Source organism: Xyrauchen texanus, chromosome 27 (genome assembly GCF_025860055.1).
Source record: "Xyrauchen texanus isolate HMW12.3.18 chromosome 27, RBS_HiC_50CHRs, whole genome shotgun sequence".
Taxonomy (NCBI): Eukaryota; Metazoa; Chordata; class Actinopteri; order Cypriniformes; family Catostomidae; genus Xyrauchen; species Xyrauchen texanus.
The window spans coordinates 18,561,247-18,580,699 of record NC_068302.1 but is presented as its reverse complement, the minus strand read 5'-3'; the positions used below and the strand labels follow the sequence as shown (position 1 = coordinate 18,580,699).

The window sequence follows — 19,453 nt, the reverse complement described above, 5'->3', positions numbered from 1 at the left end:
TACTTTTTTCAGGTCATAGACTCACATTACTCTCCAATGGAGCTTTGAAGTTCTCACGGGTAACTCTTGGAGATGCTGGAACATACCAGTGCCTGGCACAGAATGAAGCAGGCACTGCTTTGGGACGGACTCATCTAGTTTTGCAAGGTATGTCATGTTTAGTGTACTAAGTCTGCCTTTATGCAACCGTTCAATTGTATGTTTTTTGTCATAAAAGAATGTAATCAAATAAGACAATCTAAGCTCAGTAATCTGAATAGTGATCTGAAAAGTGACTTCAAACAATCAACAAAATAAAATGACTACTGAGTGATCACTGAGTTATCTCACTGTTTTAATGACAGTTCCTCCAGTGCTGTCTGTGCCTCGTCTGGAGTACACCGCAGTTCTTGGCCAGCCAGTCAGCCTGGAGTGCACTGCAGATGGCCAGCCAAAGCCAGAGGTGACCTGGCACAGGGAGCGTAGGCCTGTGGTGGAGGGTACACACCAGAGATTGTTCTCCAACGGCACCATACACATTACCGCCACTCAACGTAGCGATGCAGGAATCTATACCTGCTCAGCCCAAAATAATGTTGGAAAAGCTAGCCAAGACGTTAGACTGTTTCTGCAAAGTGAGTTCTATTCAAAACATAGAGAACAACTGTTTTATGTTTGTTATAAATCTTTGTGAGCATCATCTGATGTTCATGATAGTTTTGAGGATTTTATTAACTTTTATTTTGCTCACTGGGAGTATCAAGTGAACTTTTTTCTGTAAAGCTGCTATAAAACATGTGTAGGTAGCCGACATGAACTACTTTTGAGAAGTAGACATGTCCTACAGGATACTCCATCTAAATATTTTGCTAATTTATAGTTATTACACACAGTTTTTATTACCATATTAATTGAGAGACTACTTTGAATAGTTGTATTTTTGTCCCACCGCAGGACATTTAAAATGAACTAGTGAAGAAAAAAGACGAAAATGCTGAAAAACTTAAAAGAAATGGTGACAAGATACAGCACTAAAAATGTACACTTTCCCAAATACATTCTCATACATTTAAACGAAAAACCTTGAAATTGATTTACAAAATGTTTGGACATTTCAAGGATTGTAAAAAGTGCCATTCAAATAAAACTGACTTCACAGGACTTATCCATAGCATTCAGTTTGTACATAAAGGAAACTGTGGTTTTGAGGATAAGCAATATTAGTACCTATTAACGGAATCGACATAGAATTTTACCTACATTTTGTATTTGTTTCTCCTCCTTAGTCCCACCCCAGATTTCTGTTGGCCAGACAGAGATGTCAGTTATCCAGGGTTTTCAAGCACTGTTGCCATGTGCAGCTCAGGGGCTTCCAGAGCCCAGAGTTAGCTGGGAGAAACAAGGAGTCCCAGTGCCAAACCTGTCAGGCAAATTCACTCTACTGAGGTCAGGAGAACTGATTATCGAAAGGGCAGAGGTCAGTATGTGCATGTGTGTATACTTTATATGTCCTTAGGGCTGTGCACAAACTGTTATTTAACATTATGCAGTTAAATTCCATAGTTACTTAATTGTTGTTATCACTGGCTTAACTGTAATCTATATATATAGGACTGACATAGGCTTTATATATGCATATACAGTATACTTTAATACACTGTTAATTATTGCAGACAGAATGCTTCATACTGGATTTTCAGTTCAGCAACAGTTCAATGGCTCACTTTATCTTTATCATTTATATGATTACTTCATGATTTAGCTCTGCAGCAATTGCAGTAATTGGTCAGCCCACATTTACATTTAAATAACAACAAAATTAAAGAAAACTATTAGCCTAATTTTTAGAGACATATGTTAGCTCTGCGATCTGATCATTCATCTTATCAACTAATGCATGTATTAAATGCATTTGGGCCCACTCAAGAAATGTCATTACTAATTAATGCATATCAAGCGTTAAGTGGACACCACTTTCCTCCTCCCGCTGTCTCTCCTGATCCACTGCCTGCAAAACAGAGATGTGATGTAACAGCCGAAGACGTCCGTTTAACGCATGCTTACATAAAAAGTGTGTGTGTGTGTGTGTGTGTGTGTGTGTGTGTGTGTGTGTGTGTGTGTGTGTTTTACTTTATAGAATATATTTGATACATATAACGGTACATAAAATAAGATACATTTAAATTCAAATATTATGCGTTTCATAATATTCTATTCTAGGCCTGATCTAGTGCGTTATGTATAGCTAATTTTATATTTGGTGTTGATTTGATTTTATGAGTAATAACCATAATTCCTCAGATAAATAATAAAAAAAAATATATATATTTCAACTGAAATATTTGACATAAATGGGTATCATGTTGCGTGTTTTTATATAGCTTAAAAAAAAGTGTCCACATAATCTTAAAAAATGCAAATAATTACCTCTTAATAATTGCCTCAAAGTTAATTTTTAATACTTACACGCAGTAAGTACACTTACTAAGCACTTTATTAGGAACACTATGGTCCTTATAAAGTGCCCGACATGGTCTTCTGCTGTTGTAGACCATCTGCCTCAAGATTCAACATTTTGTGCATTCTGAGATGCTATTCTGCTCACTAAAATTGTACAGAGTGATTATCTGAGTTGCCGTAGCTTTTCTGTTAGCTCAAACCAGTCTAGCCAATCTCCGTTGAACTGTTGTGTGTGAAAATCCCAGAAGATCAGCAGTTACAGAAATACTCAAACCAGCCTGTCTGGCACCAACAATCATGCCACGGTCAAAATCACTGAGATAAAAAATGTTCCCCATTCTGATGGTTGTTGTTAACATTAACTGATGCTCCTGACCCATATCTGCATGTTTTATGCACCGTACTGCTGCCACACGATTGGCTGATTAGATAATTGCATGAATAAGTAGGTGTACACGTGTTTCTAATGAAGTGCTAAGTAAGTGTATTAGTTAAAATAATCTGTTAAAATAACCTGTGTATGCTTTTATGATGTTATTTTGTCTATCTGCAGGCTGGTGATGCAGGTCTGTTCACCTGTGTAGCTACCAACACTGCTGGAACAACTCGAAGGGACATTCGCCTGTCAGTCAACATGAGACCTGCTTTTAAAGAGTTACCTGGTGATGTGACTGTGAATAAAGGTCACAGTCTCACTCTTTCCTGCCATGCCCAGGGTACTCCAACCCCCACAATAACCTGGACAGCCAACAACAGGCCCTATACAGGTATGAGAGCATCTATCTTGGATTATTTTGTTTACCTTGATTTCTGCTGAGAGCTGGCAGCTGTATGACTTCATATTGTCATCAGAGCCACAACAATGCTCTTTTTTTGTGTTTACCTGCAGGTGCAGGTGTTGATGGATCTGGTAGAAGCTCAGTAATTATTGAGAATGTCACTTTAAGTGATGGCGGCACCTATGTCTGCAATGCAGAGAACACTGTTGGCTCTATACGGGCTCTCTCATTTGTACGTGTCAGAGGTAAGCGTTCTTTGACTTTTTGGAAAGTCTATAAACAAGTATCCATAATGTATAATAGTGGTTGATATCAGTTATTCAATGGCTGATGCCAATAACTTTGGAGCAAAGTATCCAATTGCCAATATAATGGCAAGATGTGATATAGGCAACAAAAATGAAATTATAACAGTTAAGATGCTGAAATTTAGACAAGAAACTTTTTAAGCAATATTTACTTACACAAAGATACTTGAAAAGTATTGAAATTTTTTTCAAAAAATGGTTTTTGCTTCTGTTAATCAGCCAATAATGCCATCATTTCAAAATGGCCAAATATCAGCCAATTTAACAGCCTACCCGATATATTGGTGTACCACTTTATACTGCCCTAACGCTTAAAGCCAAAACACTGTAATTATGCCAACATACAAACTGTGTTAAATGGCTTAAGTTTTAAGATTGCCAAGCCAGTTATCAAATAGTCTCATTCTACATGTCACATGACATGCATTTTACATTTTGACATAACAGTTTGAACTTTTTCAGTGCAGTAAAATAATGTCTTCAAAACTGGCTGAACTGTCCAAGTAGTAGTTTTTGCTATGTTCTATATGATGTTGTGGCATCAATATTATTGCTATTGATGTACCATCAACAGTATAACCGCACCTGTCTTTGCAGTACCTCCAGTGTTGAGAGGGGAGGCTCACACCACTCAGACTGTAGTGCAGGGTAAAGTAGCCAGGCTGGACTGTGCTGTTAGTGGAGACCCAGTCCCTTCCCTACACTGGCACAAAGATGGCCAGCCCGTACTTGGCTCTCTTCGGTTTCATACCCTCCGCAATGGCTCTCTTGCTCTCTATAGTGCCACGGTAAACACTTCATCATTAGGTTTATTAGTGTAAGTTGCAGTATTTAGTACTTTTAGTTTGCTGGAAAAAGATTTTTGCATGTTCTCCAGATTGGGGACTCAGGAGAGTACAGATGTGTTGCAGAAAGTGAGGCAGGTGTTGCAGAAAGAACCATATCTCTAAAAGTACAAGGTAAATTATTAAATCAGTGCTTTTATCAGATCTCAGTCATTTGTCACCAGAATTTCCATTTCATTGGTTTTATTAAAGCCATTTTATACCTTTTTGTATTCCCAATTGTATGTGTAAACTAATTGTTACTTTCTCTTTATATACTGTGGTTGTAGTCCCAGGGGGCTACTCAAACTGGGAAGCATGGGGCCCATGTAGTGCCACCTGTGGGCAAGGTATCCACGAACGAATAAGATTTTGTAACAACCCACCACCAGCCAATGGGGGCCCATTGTGTGAGGGTCCAAATGTGGATTCAAGGAAATGTCAGGCCTCACTGTGTCCAGGTACATCTCCATTTATTCAAATATAGTTTTCTTAAAAACAAAAACAAATCATGCCGTTTAAAATCTTAATTGAACACCATTTCATTTCTGACCTCTAGAGTGAGAACGCTAGTCTCAAAGAGACAGACATTTGAGTGTCAGCAGTCTGTTCCCTATCAAAAGCTACACTTTGATGCTGTGCTGATTTAGCGCTTTGGGAACATCTTTTAGGAGTGACCAGCTGTGAATATGTGTGCTACACGTCAATTAAATTGACTAGAATTTATAACCTCTACCGGTGACATCATCAGGATGCGCTGGTACCAGGGGCTATAAATAGATGCGCCACAGGTGCATTGTCAGGTCTTTTGTCTTCAGACCATTCTGTGTGTGTTGTGCTTCTCAACCCTGTCAAAACTTTCTACTTTCCTCTGTTAGGAGTTAGAATTGAGCTGAGGAGCGAGAGACGGGTCCGTCCCTTTCGCTCGCTCGCTCTCTCTTCAGATCCAGCTGCACCTTCTCGTGATCTTGAAGGGTGCCCCGGCGCCTCTTTGTTTCATGAGGGGGACGTTGAATCTCTTTAGTCTGCGGACTTCAAGCTACCCAACTCTGAGCATTCCTCGCACGATAGTAAAGCGGCTGAGGAATTGCTTAAGGTGGTTACTCGAGCGGTGGACAGACTACAGTTAGACCAGACTACAGTTAGACTCTCAAGATGGTTTTTCTTATGGCAATTACTTCTTTAAAAAGAATTTGGGATTTGCAGGCTCTGTCTGTCCTGCCATCCTGCTTAGATTTTGCCCCAGTAATGGCTAAAGCAATTTTGCACCTGCCTAAGTTTCCTTTCTCGGCTGTTCATCTGGTCACTCTTCTGTTCCCCGCCATTTACAACGCCGGATCAGGAGAAACTTCACGGACTGTGTCCAGTCCTTTCCCTTCAGGCTTACGTCCACCACACTAGCCAGTCGCTTAAGTCAGGGCAACTATTCGTTTGCCATTGCGGTCGCCACCAAACAAACAATGTCACATTGGGTGAGGGATGCTATTGCCCTGGCCTATGAGGTGCTCGGTCAAGCTTCGCCAGTTGGTGTCAGGGCTCATTCTACGAGGGGGTTGCTTCCTCTAAAGCTTTGGCTAGAGGTGTCCCTCTGCAGCATGTTTGTAATGCGGCTGGCTGGTCCTAACTACATACATTCATAAGATTTTATAGTTTGGATGTTCATGCCACACCGGGCTCTTATACGTACATCCTTGAGTCAACATCACAAGCTCATGTCTGAGACCTCTCACACTCTTGTGAGCACAACTACACAACCGTAAGGGGTCCAGATATCCACAGTGCGGCGGCGTGGGTATTCTCGTTCCCAAAGCGCTAAATCAGCACAGCATCAAAGTGTAACTTTTGATAGGGAACTTTTCGGGTTATTTAACTGTAACCCCTGTTCCCTGAAAAAGCGGAACCCTGGTACCGGCGCATCCTGATGATGTCATCGGCAGAGGCTATAAATTCTAGTTAATTTCATTGACGTGTTGCACACATTCACAGCTGGTCACTCCTAAAAGATGTTCCCAAAGCGCTAAATCAGCGCAGCATCTCGTTCCGCTTTTTCGGGGAACAGGTGTTACAGTTAAGTAACCCGAGACGTTACTCTTTGTAACTTATTTTGGCCAAGAACACCAAAATTAGACAGGAAGGGCTGATAAAATGGTAAACCACAGTTTGTTTGTTTTTATCTGAAATCAAAGATACCAGAGTAATAGACTTTTTAATAGACAACATTATTGTGACTTTATGGTCACAATTTCCTTCCGTCCTAATGTACCAACTATTTCAAGAGCTAACTCCTCAAAAAAGGGTCATTTTGCTCATCTACACACCACTGTTGTGGGCTAACTGTATGTCTCATGATGTCACATGACACGTGCTTGAAGAAATGCACTATTATATATTGAAAAACTGATGGAAGAAAAGCCATCGATGTGGGTTTTTATTCACTGTTTGTTGAAAGGTGTGCAGTCTCGTGGAACACAAGCATGTAAAGAGTTCTCACTCTTTTTGTTTCAGTCGTCTAAAAACTGTTTGCAAGTATAGTGTCTATGAGAATGCTGCAAATTACCTCAGACCATCTCAGGAGGTGCTCAAACTTTAGTTTTCTTTATTTAGATGGAGCAGTTCTCTCTTGACATGCAAGGTGAACACAACTATGCAGGTTCACCTATAGCCTATACATGTGTATACCACCTAAACAAGCTCACCTTGAACCTAAAATTGTTTTTTATTTGTTTAATGTGCAATTTGAATTTAGTAATATCTTTGGTTTAAGTTTTTCATATTTAACATTTTTTATTTCATTTTAAAAACAAGAATATTCACCAATCCCTTGGCCGTGGGGTTGACGATGTATTGCGAACATTTATTCATTAAAATATTTCTTGCACTTTGCCCAGCCATAGTGTGCTCAAGATGTCTTGATTACTTGCTACAGATTGCCTTAGTCAAAACTCTTATCAGAACCTCAGGAGCTTTGAAAAATCCAGCAACTACTTAATATTCAAAAGCACTCATTGTTGTAGCCTAACAAACAGAATTCGGAAACTTTTCTGACTCTCTAAAGTTGCATAACCACCAGGCAATTACTATAGATTTGAACTCTTAATCTAAAAAAATTTGCATCATACAGTTTGTGATGGTACAGACTACAAGAACCCTGACATAATGTCTCTTTCTTGCTTATTGTCTGTTGTGTAGGGGAGTCTCCACGGCGTGCTCGAGGCAGTCTGATAGGCATGATTAATGAGAAGGAGTTTGGAGTGGCCTTTCTGGAGGCCAATATCACAGAGAATGCAGAGGAGGGCACCAGCACACTGGAGGCCCATGTTGACAACATTCCACCAAGTGTTGGTAAGTGCCTACAGGAAAAACATAAAATATATAATGCATTTGCTTACACAGGGTTATTTATTTCACCATGTGCCAGAGTTTACTCAACCATTATGTCACACCACTGTCTAATCAGAACAGTACTTACAAGAACAGAAGAAGTGATCATTCAAGCTTAGAGGTGAAAAGTAAAAACATTATATTGTCATTGTTGTAACAGATCCTAGGGGGTCAAGAAAATAAATAATTAGCCCTAGTTAATAGATTAATTTCCTGAACAAAGCCACTGTGTTTGCCCAAGCAAATATTGTTCCTTGTTAACATGAATATGTGCTGTTTGTCATCTGACATTCCCATTTCCCAAGTGTATCTGACAGCATCAAGGAACACCCATTCCATGAAGTAACACCTCCTTGGATCACAGTGATTCTATTGGCTGAAAGAATCCTGTGCAATCTCTGTGTAATTCATACTGTCTCAACAATGTGACTATGAGAAATAATAACTTAATATATAATAACCAAATATATAAATGGTGAAATTAATTGTTTTTCTGTTCTCTCCGGTTAGCCTGTTAGCTTAGCATAGCATTCTCCTCTTCATTTTCATAACATTTCGCATCACTGTCGCAACCTATTGATTCAGCTGTATGATTCTTTTAATATAACTTTTAAATTGCTGTATAGTTAATTTTACAAACTTTACATTTTTTAATCTTTGTGGTTAGGATTTGTGTAAGGGTAGGGATAGGTGTAGGTGTAAGGAAGCGACCGTGGCTTCCCAGTCTGATATACCGGCATCATCCGCTCGAGTACCACCAGGACTACCATCGACCTGAGTTTGTGGCTGATCTGACCTCGCTCGGCCGAGTTATGCATCGATATGTGTCCTTGTTGGACGTTTGGCCATGGGGGGGGCACGCCCGCGGCTCCCCTGCCTTATGTACCACCATCTTCCGCTAGGGTACCACTAGGCCTACCATCGACCTGAGTTTGGGGCCGATTCGACCTCGGTCGGCCGAGAATGCATCAATACGTGTCCGTTTTGGACCCTTTTTCATGTGTTCAGTATGTACCATATAAATCTGGGAAACCTAGGACCTTGGGAACATAGGACACTGGGAACATAGATACGTACCCTTTAAACATACTCATATTGCATTGATTCAATTAAGCACTTTTGTTTGGATTTTGATGTACTGAAGTGTGAATCTTGCTTGCTTTACAGGTCCTTTGTTGCGAGTGCTTGTGTCTGTATTTGCCCCAATTTACTGGACAACTGTGTATCAATCACCGGAGACACAAAATGGCTTCTCCCTTACACAGGGACAGTTCAGACAGGAATCTCAACTGGAGTTTGAGACAGGTAAGAGCCTTTCATGGATTGTAAATTAGAGCATGCCCAATTGAAGAGCTACAGTAAATTGATTGGTATTATTGCAGCAAAGGAATTAACAGTTTTGAAGTACACAGGACAGAAATAACTTCCCTGTGAATAAAAACCCTTTTCATTTCCTGGGGAGAAACCCAAACTCAAATATTCAGTTGTATATATTTAAATGTAGATAGTCTTTGTTCAAAATGGTTTAAACTCATGAAGTGCATGCTCTGAGGGTCAGTTTTCCAGCTGAATGTGTCTTTTGTGTTGTAATCACAGGAGAGATCTTGAAGCTGACTCATGTGGCCAGAGGTCTCGATACGGAGGGAGCTCTGCTGGTGGACGTTGTGATCAACGGCTTTGTTCCTCCTAGGCTTTTGTCATCTACTCTCAATTTACTGGTTAGTGTTTTAAACTCAAACTTAAAACTAAAGTGTGTAATTTCTGCACCACTAGCCTCACCAAACAGATTGCAGAATTATTTATATACACAGACCATTGATCAGGTCAACAAATAGTCCGTCTCCAAACTCACAGAATAGGTTGAGCCAATGTTGCTATGTATGGCTGTTTGGGATGCTCAAACAAACACTAGTACTACAGAGCCACAGTGTTAGAACATTTGGGGAAATCAAACTACAATTGTAGCAAACAGTGCAGGATGGATGTGGTATCAACATTTTCCTTTATTTGCTTATTTCTCAGGAGTTTGACGAGTCGTATGTGCAGACAGGCTCCGGACAGCTTTATTCCTGGGCCTCACAGAATCACATGTGGGATGGGGCTCCTATGACACTGCGCTGCAATCATTCTGTGGTGTTTGAGGGGCCAGAGAGTCGTCAGGGGCCCCTGCTGCAACTCCTCAGACTGACAGGAATAACCAGCACCTATAGCCTTTTCACTCTCAGCTTAGATTTCAGGATGACTGCAAGCTTACTCATACCAGGTCAGTTATTACTTTAATTTAGTTTCTTCATTTACAAAAATATACAGCGTTAATATGTTTCACAAATGATATCTCAAATCAAACGTGCTTAATCAGTGTTCCATTTCTGTCTAGAGGGGGATGGGGAAACATGTCCAAAAGGTTTTGTCTTGGACACAGCATCTTACTGTGCTGGTATGTCAGTAATCTTTAAAACAGTTAAGATTAGTTAATTAGCTATAAAAGACCTCAATATATTATTAAATATGAAAATCTTTTTATAGAATGTATTGTTGTGAATTATTTTGATTTTGTTTGATACCTTAGATGAGGATGAATGTGCAGTCAGTTCTCCTTGCTCCCACTCATGTAATAATATCATGGGTGGTTTCTCCTGTGTGTGTCCATCTGGATTCACTATCTCCACTGAGTCAAACACCTGCCAAGGTCAGAACTAAATCAGTCATTAATCCTACCCTTCTATATTTTGTGTCAGAGGTTTAATAAAATTCACCTACCTGTATTACTTTTTGTGCAGTAAATTATATCTTTAAAAGATTTTGGCTTGATCCATAATAGAGGTTGAGTATAAGGTCCCAAGAAGATATCAGCACAATAAATTGAAAAACAAAAGGAAAAAAGTAAACTCACTTTGTTGGCAAAAGATCACTTTTGCAGTTCTAAATGTCTTTTGCTTGGAAATGAAACAGATCTGTTCTAAACTTTGATTTTGTTGTGTCACAGATATTGACGAGTGCACCCAAGGTTCACATTTGTGTCATCCCAACCAGCTGTGTGTGAACACTGTGGGGACGTATCGTTGTCAAGCCAAGTGTGGCTCAGGCTTCAAACCCAGTGTGGTGGGCACCAGCTGTGAAGGTTAATTTGACCACTATACAAGAAAAATTAAGATTTTCTTATTGTCATGCCATCTCAGATGTGTATGTCTTTCTTTCATCTGCTGAACACAAACAAAGATCTTTACAAGAATATCTCTGTTGTTTGTCCTTTGTGAATGGGTACCAAAATGTAATGCTCAGCCCACTAGGTGGGGATATGCATGAAGCATGTGAATTGTTAGAATGATAAAGTGGGTATTGATAGAAAAAAGCTTACATATTGATCTGTTTCACACCAAAACTTATTTAGCTTCTAAAGATATGGATTTAACCATTGGAGTCTTATGGATTACTTTTACACTGCCATTATGTGATTTTTGGAGCTTGAATGGTCTGTTCACCATTCACTTGCATTGCATGATCCTACAGAGCTGAGATATTTTTCAAAATCTTTGTTTGTCTTCTGCAGAAGAAAGAAAGTTATACACATCAGGCATGGCATGATGGTGAGTAAATGAAGAGAGAATTTTTACTTTTGGTGAACTATCCCGTTAATATTGCACCATTCATACAGTACAGTAGATTAAAGTTAGGTGGATATCTTACTCTATATTTAGACCATTTTGAAAACCTGCAAGGGATTATTCAGAATAAAGAAACCTACTAGAACATTCACAATCTAAATTAGAACAAAGAGGCAATTAAACTGTCAGATATTGTCTTTCAGATGTGGATGAATGTCAAGAATCAGCAATCTCTCCATGCCAGCAGCAGTGTTTCAATACTCTGGGTTCCTACCGCTGCACGTGCCACCCAGGATACCAGCTGGTGGGGCATCGCTGCCTAGGTCAGTGTCACTTTATAATATTGCATCAAACTTCAGAGGTTAATGGCTACATTTTGTACAATGTAATATGTCTGTGGCTGTTATCAAACCAGTTAGGAATGACCAAAGCCACATACTTTATGGAATCTAGGAATGATCCATGTATTGCCTTCATTTAGCACACAGGCAATATTAAGCTACTATAAATAAAATCAACACTTCACTCAAGCTTGAAGTATTACCTAACATAATTTATATTTGTGTGTAATCAGATGTCAATGAGTGTTTGAGGAACGTCTGTCCAGCTCATCAGCAGTGCAGAAACATGGATGGAGGGTATCAGTGTTTCGACAGCTGCCCAGCAGGCATGACCACAGCAGAAAATGGAGTATGTGTAGGTAAGGTGTCATACATTCATTGAATTTGTATGTGTTTTAGGTGGAACAAATTATACTCCAAGGAACGTTTGCTTGTATAAATGTTAAAAAGCCTTTGTTAGTTTGGCTCGAGAACTATAGGATGAGGTCCTTCTAGCAAGTAGCGCTTTCAAATCTATTTTTCCATATATATGTTTCCATTAGAAGCTGTTATCTATAGTGCATGATTTATTTTTCCTTAGAAATAACAAATAATTGTATTTGACATGAGACTTGTCTTTCTGTCACTTGCAGACATAGATGAATGCCAGGATGGCAGTCACATGTGTCGCTACAGTCAAATCTGCCAGAACACTATTGGTGGTTATGGATGTGTTTGTCCTCGAGGATACCGCTCTCAAGGCATGGGTCGACCTTGCTTAGGTGAGATTCATCAACACAGTCAAGCAATGCCACTCATATATAAAAGGTGCTGTATGCTATTTTTATATTCTGAATATGATGCATTACATTTCCTTACTATCTGGCAGATATGATTAAAATAGTTGTCCTGACAAATCACACCTGTCTCTGTATCTGTCACCTGTAATTGGGTGGTTGACTGACCAAGGGCATGGTGAAAATGTAATATGTACTACCAAATTAAATATATAAAACTGTATAACTTTCTGTTTAAGTATAAGTTTTCAGAATAACTGTATAAGTATAAGTTTTCAGAATAACTGTATAAGTTCAGCTTCGGTCAAGTAAAATACATTTTTTACATTGCAGATATTGACGAGTGTGCGCAAGTGCCCAGCCCTTGTGCTTTTCAGTGCCGTAATGTTCCGGGCAGTTTTCGCTGCATGTGCCCACCTGGAACTGTCCTCCTGGGTGACGGTCGCTCTTGTGCTGGGCTTGAGAAAGGGCAAATCTTTACCAATACTACCCGGATACAAGCGAGGCTGCGCCCCCAGCTTGTCTCTACCTTAGAGCGACCCTACCTCACTCGCCTCTCAGTTCATCCAGAGCACTTAGGATCTTCACGTCGTCCCAGGCATGAATGCCCAGTTGGGTATACTAGCAAGGATGGCACTTGCGTAGGTGTGTAACATTAAACTGTCTTGTAGCTTCATACCATTAAGTCTGCATGTGCTGTTGTAATATTTGCTGGTGAAAAGATAATTATATATAATTTTGTACAGTGTATATATACTGTATATATACACTCACCTAGAACTTTATTAGGAACAGTATGGTCCTAAAAATAGTTCCCAATATGGTCTTCTGCTGTCGTAGCCCATTCGCCTCAAGGTTCAATGTGTTTGCATTCTTAGATGCTATTCTGCACACTACAAATGTACAGAGTGGTTGTCTGAGTTACTGTAGCCTTTCTGTCAGCTCAAACCTGTCTGGCCATTCTCCGTTGACCTTTTTCATCAACAATGTGTTTCTGTCCACAGAACTGCCGCTGACTGTATGTTTTTTGTTTTTGGCACCATTCTGAGTAAACTCTAGAGACTATAGTGTCTGTTGTGCATGAAAATCCAAGGAGATCAGCAGTTATACCAGTCAAACCAGCCTGTCTGGCACCAACAATCATGCCACCAATTTTCCCTATTGTGATGGTTGATGTGAACATTAACTGAAGCTCCTGACCCATATTTTCATGATTTTATGCAGTGCATTGCTGCCACATGATTGGCTGATTAGATAATCAAATGAATAAGTAGGTGTACAGGTGTTCCTAATAAAGTTCTAGGTGAGTGTATATATATATATATATATATATATATATATATATATATATAAAATGTATTAACTAGAGTGGTTAAAATTAACACGATCATTTAGTACAATGAATGATAAAAAGAATATAGAGCATTTAATCATGCCAGCTGACCCATACGTACATTCGGTAATGATACATTTTGTTTCTAACCATCGGAGCAATACAACTTTGAATCAGCTAAATGCAAAGCATGTTTTTCTAGGTCTCCAAAAATAGCTCACACCTAAACCACAACAGCAAGCAAAGAATAAACAAGAACCCACTTATACAGGATGCTGATGAAACAACAAAGTGACACAACAGCAAAGCAGCTTCTGCATGTCAACAGATAACAATTATAAAAATAGTGCAGATGGAATGCAAGAATGCATTCAGTGTGAATGCACTTACGTGTACCCCAGAGAGATTGACAAACTCAATTGTAAAATGAATTGCTAAGGACTGCAGACCAGTGATAAGCTTATGTTCAATGATATTGAAATAATATGAATAAAACATTGACATCTAAAGTCACTTTTTTGTAATGTCTATTCAATGCTGCCACAATAAGTAGTATCATCATTTGGGGGCATTTTTATATGGACTGAAAGCCCAAAGAATTACATTCAAATCTGTTGTTTAAGCTTAACTAACATTTAAACAAAACATTATTTTTCTTCTTCAAAGATATCGACGAGTGTGCATTTAGAAAGCCTTGCCAACATGAGTGCAAAAACACTATAGGAAGCTACCACTGCACCTGTCCTCCAGGTTACCAACTATCATCCAACGGCCGAACCTGCAAAGGTGAATCTTCTCTCCATTTTATACTACAGTTATTGATAAACAGATGGTCACACTAGTCACTAGTAACACACTAGTAACACACAATGTTTTCAGACAACGCAAAGGACAAGAATATGTTGTCACGTGGGAGGGCTTCTGGTTTAACACAAATAAAAATATTATATATATATATATATATATATATATATATATATATACACACACAGAGTATACACACACTGGTGAGCCAAAACATCATGAGCCTAATATGCTGTTGGTAATGTGCGTGCCGACCCGCCAAGGCATGGACTCTACAAAACCCCTGAAGGTGTCCTGTGGTATCTGGCACCAAGACATTAGCAGCAGATCCTTCAAATCCTGTAAGTTGCAAGGTGGAGCCACAGTGGATCAGACTTGTTGGTCCAGCACATCCCACAAATGCTCAATCGGATTGAGATCTGGGGAATTTGGAAGCCAGGGCTACACCATGAACTCATCATGTTCCTCAAACCATTCACAAAACAGTGTGGCAGGGTGCATTATCCTGTTGAAAGAGGCCACTGCCATTAGGGAATAACATTGCCATGAAAGGGTCTACAGGGTCTCCAACGATTGATCTTTAGGTAGGTGCCACGTGTCAAATTGACGTCCACGTGAATGGCTTGACCCAGGGTTTCCTTGCAAAACATTGCCAGAGAATCACACTCCCTCCACCAGCTTGTTGTCTTCCCACAGTGCATCCTGATGCCATCACTTCCCCAGGTAAACGGTGCACACATACAGGGCCATCCACATGATGTAAAAGAAAATGACAAATCGGACCAGGTGAACTTCTTCCATTGCTCCAAGGACTAGTTCCGTCTTTCGGTGGTGGACAGTGGTCATCATGGGCACTCTGACCAGTCTGCAGCTACGCAGCCCCATACGCAGTAGGGTGCGATGCACTGTGTGTTGTGACACATTCCTCCCGTAACCGTCATTCAAATATTCTATGACTTTTGGCACAATAGACCTTCTGTCAGTTCGGACCAGACGGTATAGCCTTCGTAGCCATCACTGATCCTTGTGTGCCCAACACCCTGTCACTGGTTTGTGGTTTGTATCTCTCCTCAGACCACTGTCAGTAGGTACTCACCACTGCAATTTCAGAGATGCTCTGTCCCAGTCATCTTGCCATAATAATTTGGCCCTTTTCAAAGTCACTCACGTCTTTAGCCCATTTCTCCTGCATTCAACACGTTGACTATGAGAACTGATTGTTAGCTTACATCTTTGTCTAACCAGACCTTGACATGTGGCCTTGTTAGGAGATTATCAACATTATTCACGTCACCTGTGAGTGATCATAATGTGTTGCTCATCAGTGTAAATATATTGTATAAATGCGGATATTGTCTGCTTGCTTTCCTGGATCAATAAAAAAAATTCATCTTTGAAATATATTTCTTTGTATTAAGCCAAGAGGCCAGTGTGTGTTTTGATCTTCTATTGATCACGTGCCCTAGTCATCTGGATTCGCAGGTCAGAATTCACCAAACTTGAACTTTCGCCCACTGGGGACCATGGTATTTATTTTCTTTTCCGGTCTCCCTTGTTCGGATTTGTTTTAATAGGAATGAATTAAGCACAAAGTCTAGTGTGACTGGGACTTGCTGCCAAAAGCTCAGATACGTACTCATGTTGATAAATACTTTTTCATTTAAAAAAATTCTGAAAATCTAATTTTCTTGTAGACATTGATGAGTGTACTGTACAAGGAGTCCAGTGTGGATCAAATCAAATGTGCTTTAACACACGAGGGGGATACCAGTGTCTTGACACACCCTGCCCAGTCAGCTACCACAGAGGACGAAGCCCAGGGTAAGATCCATTTATAATGTAGAGAAAGATGGGGGAAGATGGCCCCTTTAAGAACAATGTCCATTTATTTAAAAATTGCAACATATGTAGATATAGGTTTCGCATGAACAGGATGATAATGCATCACCCAATATATTATCACTGGAAATACACCAATCAGTCACAAAATTAAAACCACCTGCCTAATAATGTGTAGGTCCCCCTTGTGCCGTTAAAACAGTGCCAACCCACATCTTAGAATAGCATTCTGAGATGATATTCTTTTCAGCAAAATTAGACAGTGTGGTTATTTGAGTTACCATAGACTTTGTCAGTTTTAACAATCTGTCCATTCTCCATTGACCTCTCTCATCAACAAGACGTTTCAATTTCAATTTACTCAGAATGGTGCCAAAAACAAAAAACATCCAGTGAGGGGGTAGTTCTGTGGACAAAAATGCCTTGTTGATGAGAGAGATCAACAGAGAATGGCCAGACTGGTTCAAACTGACAAAATATACAGTAACTCGGAGAACTGCTTTGTGCAATTTTGGTGAGTTGGCGCTGTTTTGGCGGCACGAGGGGGACCTACATAATATTAGGCAGGTGGTTTTAATGTTGTGGCTGATCGGTGTAAATATGATTTAGTTGTCATAAAAAAATATCCTGAAAAGGGGCAATCTTAGAAGATGAGCCTTGATCCCAATTTTTACAGAATTTATAACATACTCGCGATTAATGCATTTACCAATTTTTACATTCGATTCTGACATTTTATTCAGCTCCATGTGAGTGCTGAACACTGGTTGGAATAGGGTGGAACCTTTGCAGTGTTTTTCTAGTGTGTCATTAAACTGTACACACTAGAAAAACACAACAGTGATTCTGTTTCAATGATCAAGAGATGGAGAAAGGACCTTTACAAAATAAACCCAGATGGAAAAAATAAAAGTACTTTTGTCCTTTGTATGTCGTAATTTTACCACAGAAGCACGTAAAATCTTAACTATCATCTACAAGCTGAACTTGTACTGTGTATTTGGCACTGATGAGTGAGCTTGTTGGAGTTCTCCCATAGAGGGTCTGTCGATGCTCCATTTTAAATGTTCATATAATTTGTACTTCGTACCCGTTGCCGCTTAGCTTTCAACCATCAGCTAATGATTAACAGACAATTTGTATGAAGTATCATTATGTGGGCACTGGGCCGTGCCAGCGCTAAAAGCAAAACAATATGTTGGTCGTTTCAAGAATTGCATACACCCATACTAGTCTGTTCTACATAGATATGACAGAAGCAGTAATAGTATGAGTAGCATGCTATTCCGGACACATTCACTGTCTGCAGTGCTTTTCATGTGAAGTAGAAAGTGGCACTTTACACCCTGAATCCTGCCGGCCAATTATTTTTGTGTAGAGGATAAGGGTTTAAGAGATTTAATGCACATTGCAATGAATATGCAACCTATGGGGACCAGTTCTTTAAATGAGTCAACCTCCCACTTAGACTTTGGGAAATGTTTAATGTTACTTGCATTGGTGCTATTTTAGAGCATTTCTATCTTTATACTGTGTAAGACTTTGGAAAATATTAATAAAACATTGTTAAATTTTGTTTTGTTTCCTAAGAAAGAAAGAAATACCTTTTGACCTGAAAACAAAGTATATATATATATTGAGTCAAAGGTCAGCACTTTCAAAATCTGTGATTAATCACAATTAACTAAAAGTGAGCAATCATGATTACAAATTGAAATCAACTGACAGCACTAATTTATATTAAACAGCCAAAATGTATACACATCTGTAATATATATCTGCTCTCACCACAGTACCTGCTACAGACCTTGCACTCCCAGACTGGACTGCGCCACCATTAGCTCTCCTCCTCTTCTCCAGTACAAGCTCCTTACTCTTCCGCTAGGCATACCTGCTCACCACAATGTGGCGCGTTTGTCAGCTTTCTCTGAGTCAGGCGTTCTCCAAGGCCACACATCCTTCACTGTCCTGGAGCAAGGAGGAGACACTGGAGAGAGGCCATTTGGGATCAAAGATGAAGCAGGAAGAGGCATTATCTTCACTGTAATGCCTTTAGATCTGCCTGGCCTGGTGCAGCTTCGGGTACAAGCCACTACTCTGTCAGGCCAGGGGCGCATTACCTACCAGAGTATCTTTATAATCTATATCTCCATTTCCAAATACCCCTACTGAGTCATTTAAGACTGCAAAGGGGCCACAAACATCGGAGAACAGCCCTGTATGTACTGTTGCTTTTTGGGCCATAGGAGAAGCATTAGTAAATTAACTTAATTGCCACCTATTTATGTGCCCTCTTGTAGTTGGACAGACAACACTAGCTATGAATGTTAACTATGACAGAGTGCAACATCAACGTGTGTGTGTTTGGACAAACATTCAAAGCCAAGACCTATCAAGGGCATTGTATCATGTCCAAACCATAAAGTCTTTGGATTACAATCCTGTCACATATTTTTTCAGAATGTTGTTTTATTGAATTATCATTAAGGTAATAAATACACTGCACCTTTTAATCTTTGAAAGTATTGTAGTATTTTTTAAACCAGTCTTGCCTGGGCTGTTTAATTTTTAACTATTTTTGGTGCTTTAATAGAAAATTTCAGGATCCACCCAGTATTACATCTTTTGGAAAAACAATGAGCCCTAAAAAAAACAAAAAACACACTCAAAACCCGGAAACAGATGGTTCATAACATGCTGCCAGACAACTTTTTTCTCTTTGCTTTTTGATCAGGCTTCAGTTTTACAGCGTTTCAGCATGAAGTGATCACCAGCAAATTCTACCTTAATTTAAAATTAAGGACATGTAATTTTTGCAAAATTCTAATGTTGTATTGATATATTCATGTATTTTAATGAGTGTACTCTCAGTGTGTGTGTGTGTGTGTGCCACTGCAAGCATGTGTATGTGAACAAAAGATAGTTGTGCATTGTCTGTTTATGACTTCTTGAAAATGAAATGTAGATTATTACAAATGTCTTAATATTTTTTTCATATTTAATCTAGCACACACCTTTTGCTTT

The 19,453-nt window shown here is 39.5% G+C and overlaps 1 protein-coding gene and 1 long non-coding RNA gene across 2 annotated transcripts in view; one reads left to right on the top strand and one right to left on the bottom strand.

Moving 5' to 3' along the window:
• The window catches only part of hmcn2 (hemicentin 2), a 99,250-nt gene extending 80,642 nt beyond the window's left edge, over positions 1-18,608 (top strand). The window contains exons 60-81 of the mRNA XM_052094072.1: positions 13-147; positions 345-614; positions 1,266-1,456; positions 2,993-3,206; positions 3,329-3,463; positions 4,124-4,314; positions 4,404-4,485; positions 4,641-4,811; positions 7,540-7,692; positions 8,899-9,036; positions 9,328-9,449; positions 9,754-9,994; positions 10,109-10,168; positions 10,301-10,420; positions 10,718-10,852; positions 11,540-11,659; positions 11,911-12,036; positions 12,310-12,438; positions 12,787-13,098; positions 14,453-14,572; positions 16,285-16,411; positions 18,223-18,608. Coding sequence (XP_051950032.1) covers positions 13-147; positions 345-614; positions 1,266-1,456; positions 2,993-3,206; positions 3,329-3,463; positions 4,124-4,314; positions 4,404-4,485; positions 4,641-4,811; positions 7,540-7,692; positions 8,899-9,036; positions 9,328-9,449; positions 9,754-9,994; positions 10,109-10,168; positions 10,301-10,420; positions 10,718-10,852; positions 11,540-11,659; positions 11,911-12,036; positions 12,310-12,438; positions 12,787-13,098; positions 14,453-14,572; positions 16,285-16,411; positions 18,223-18,601 — 3,671 coding nt within the window. The 3' untranslated portion in view covers positions 18,602-18,608. The remainder of the gene's footprint in view (positions 1-12; positions 148-344; positions 615-1,265; positions 1,457-2,992; positions 3,207-3,328; positions 3,464-4,123; positions 4,315-4,403; positions 4,486-4,640; positions 4,812-7,539; positions 7,693-8,898; positions 9,037-9,327; positions 9,450-9,753; positions 9,995-10,108; positions 10,169-10,300; positions 10,421-10,717; positions 10,853-11,539; positions 11,660-11,910; positions 12,037-12,309; positions 12,439-12,786; positions 13,099-14,452; positions 14,573-16,284; positions 16,412-18,222) is intronic.
• Positions 7,584-10,687, bottom strand: LOC127620820 (uncharacterized). Its single transcript, XR_007967815.1, has 3 exons — positions 10,492-10,687; positions 10,296-10,412; positions 7,584-7,700 (listed from the first exon to the last, which is right to left on the bottom strand). It is a non-coding gene; the product is annotated as an uncharacterized LOC127620820 (long non-coding RNA).
• Positions 18,609-19,453: the final 845 nt, after the last annotated feature.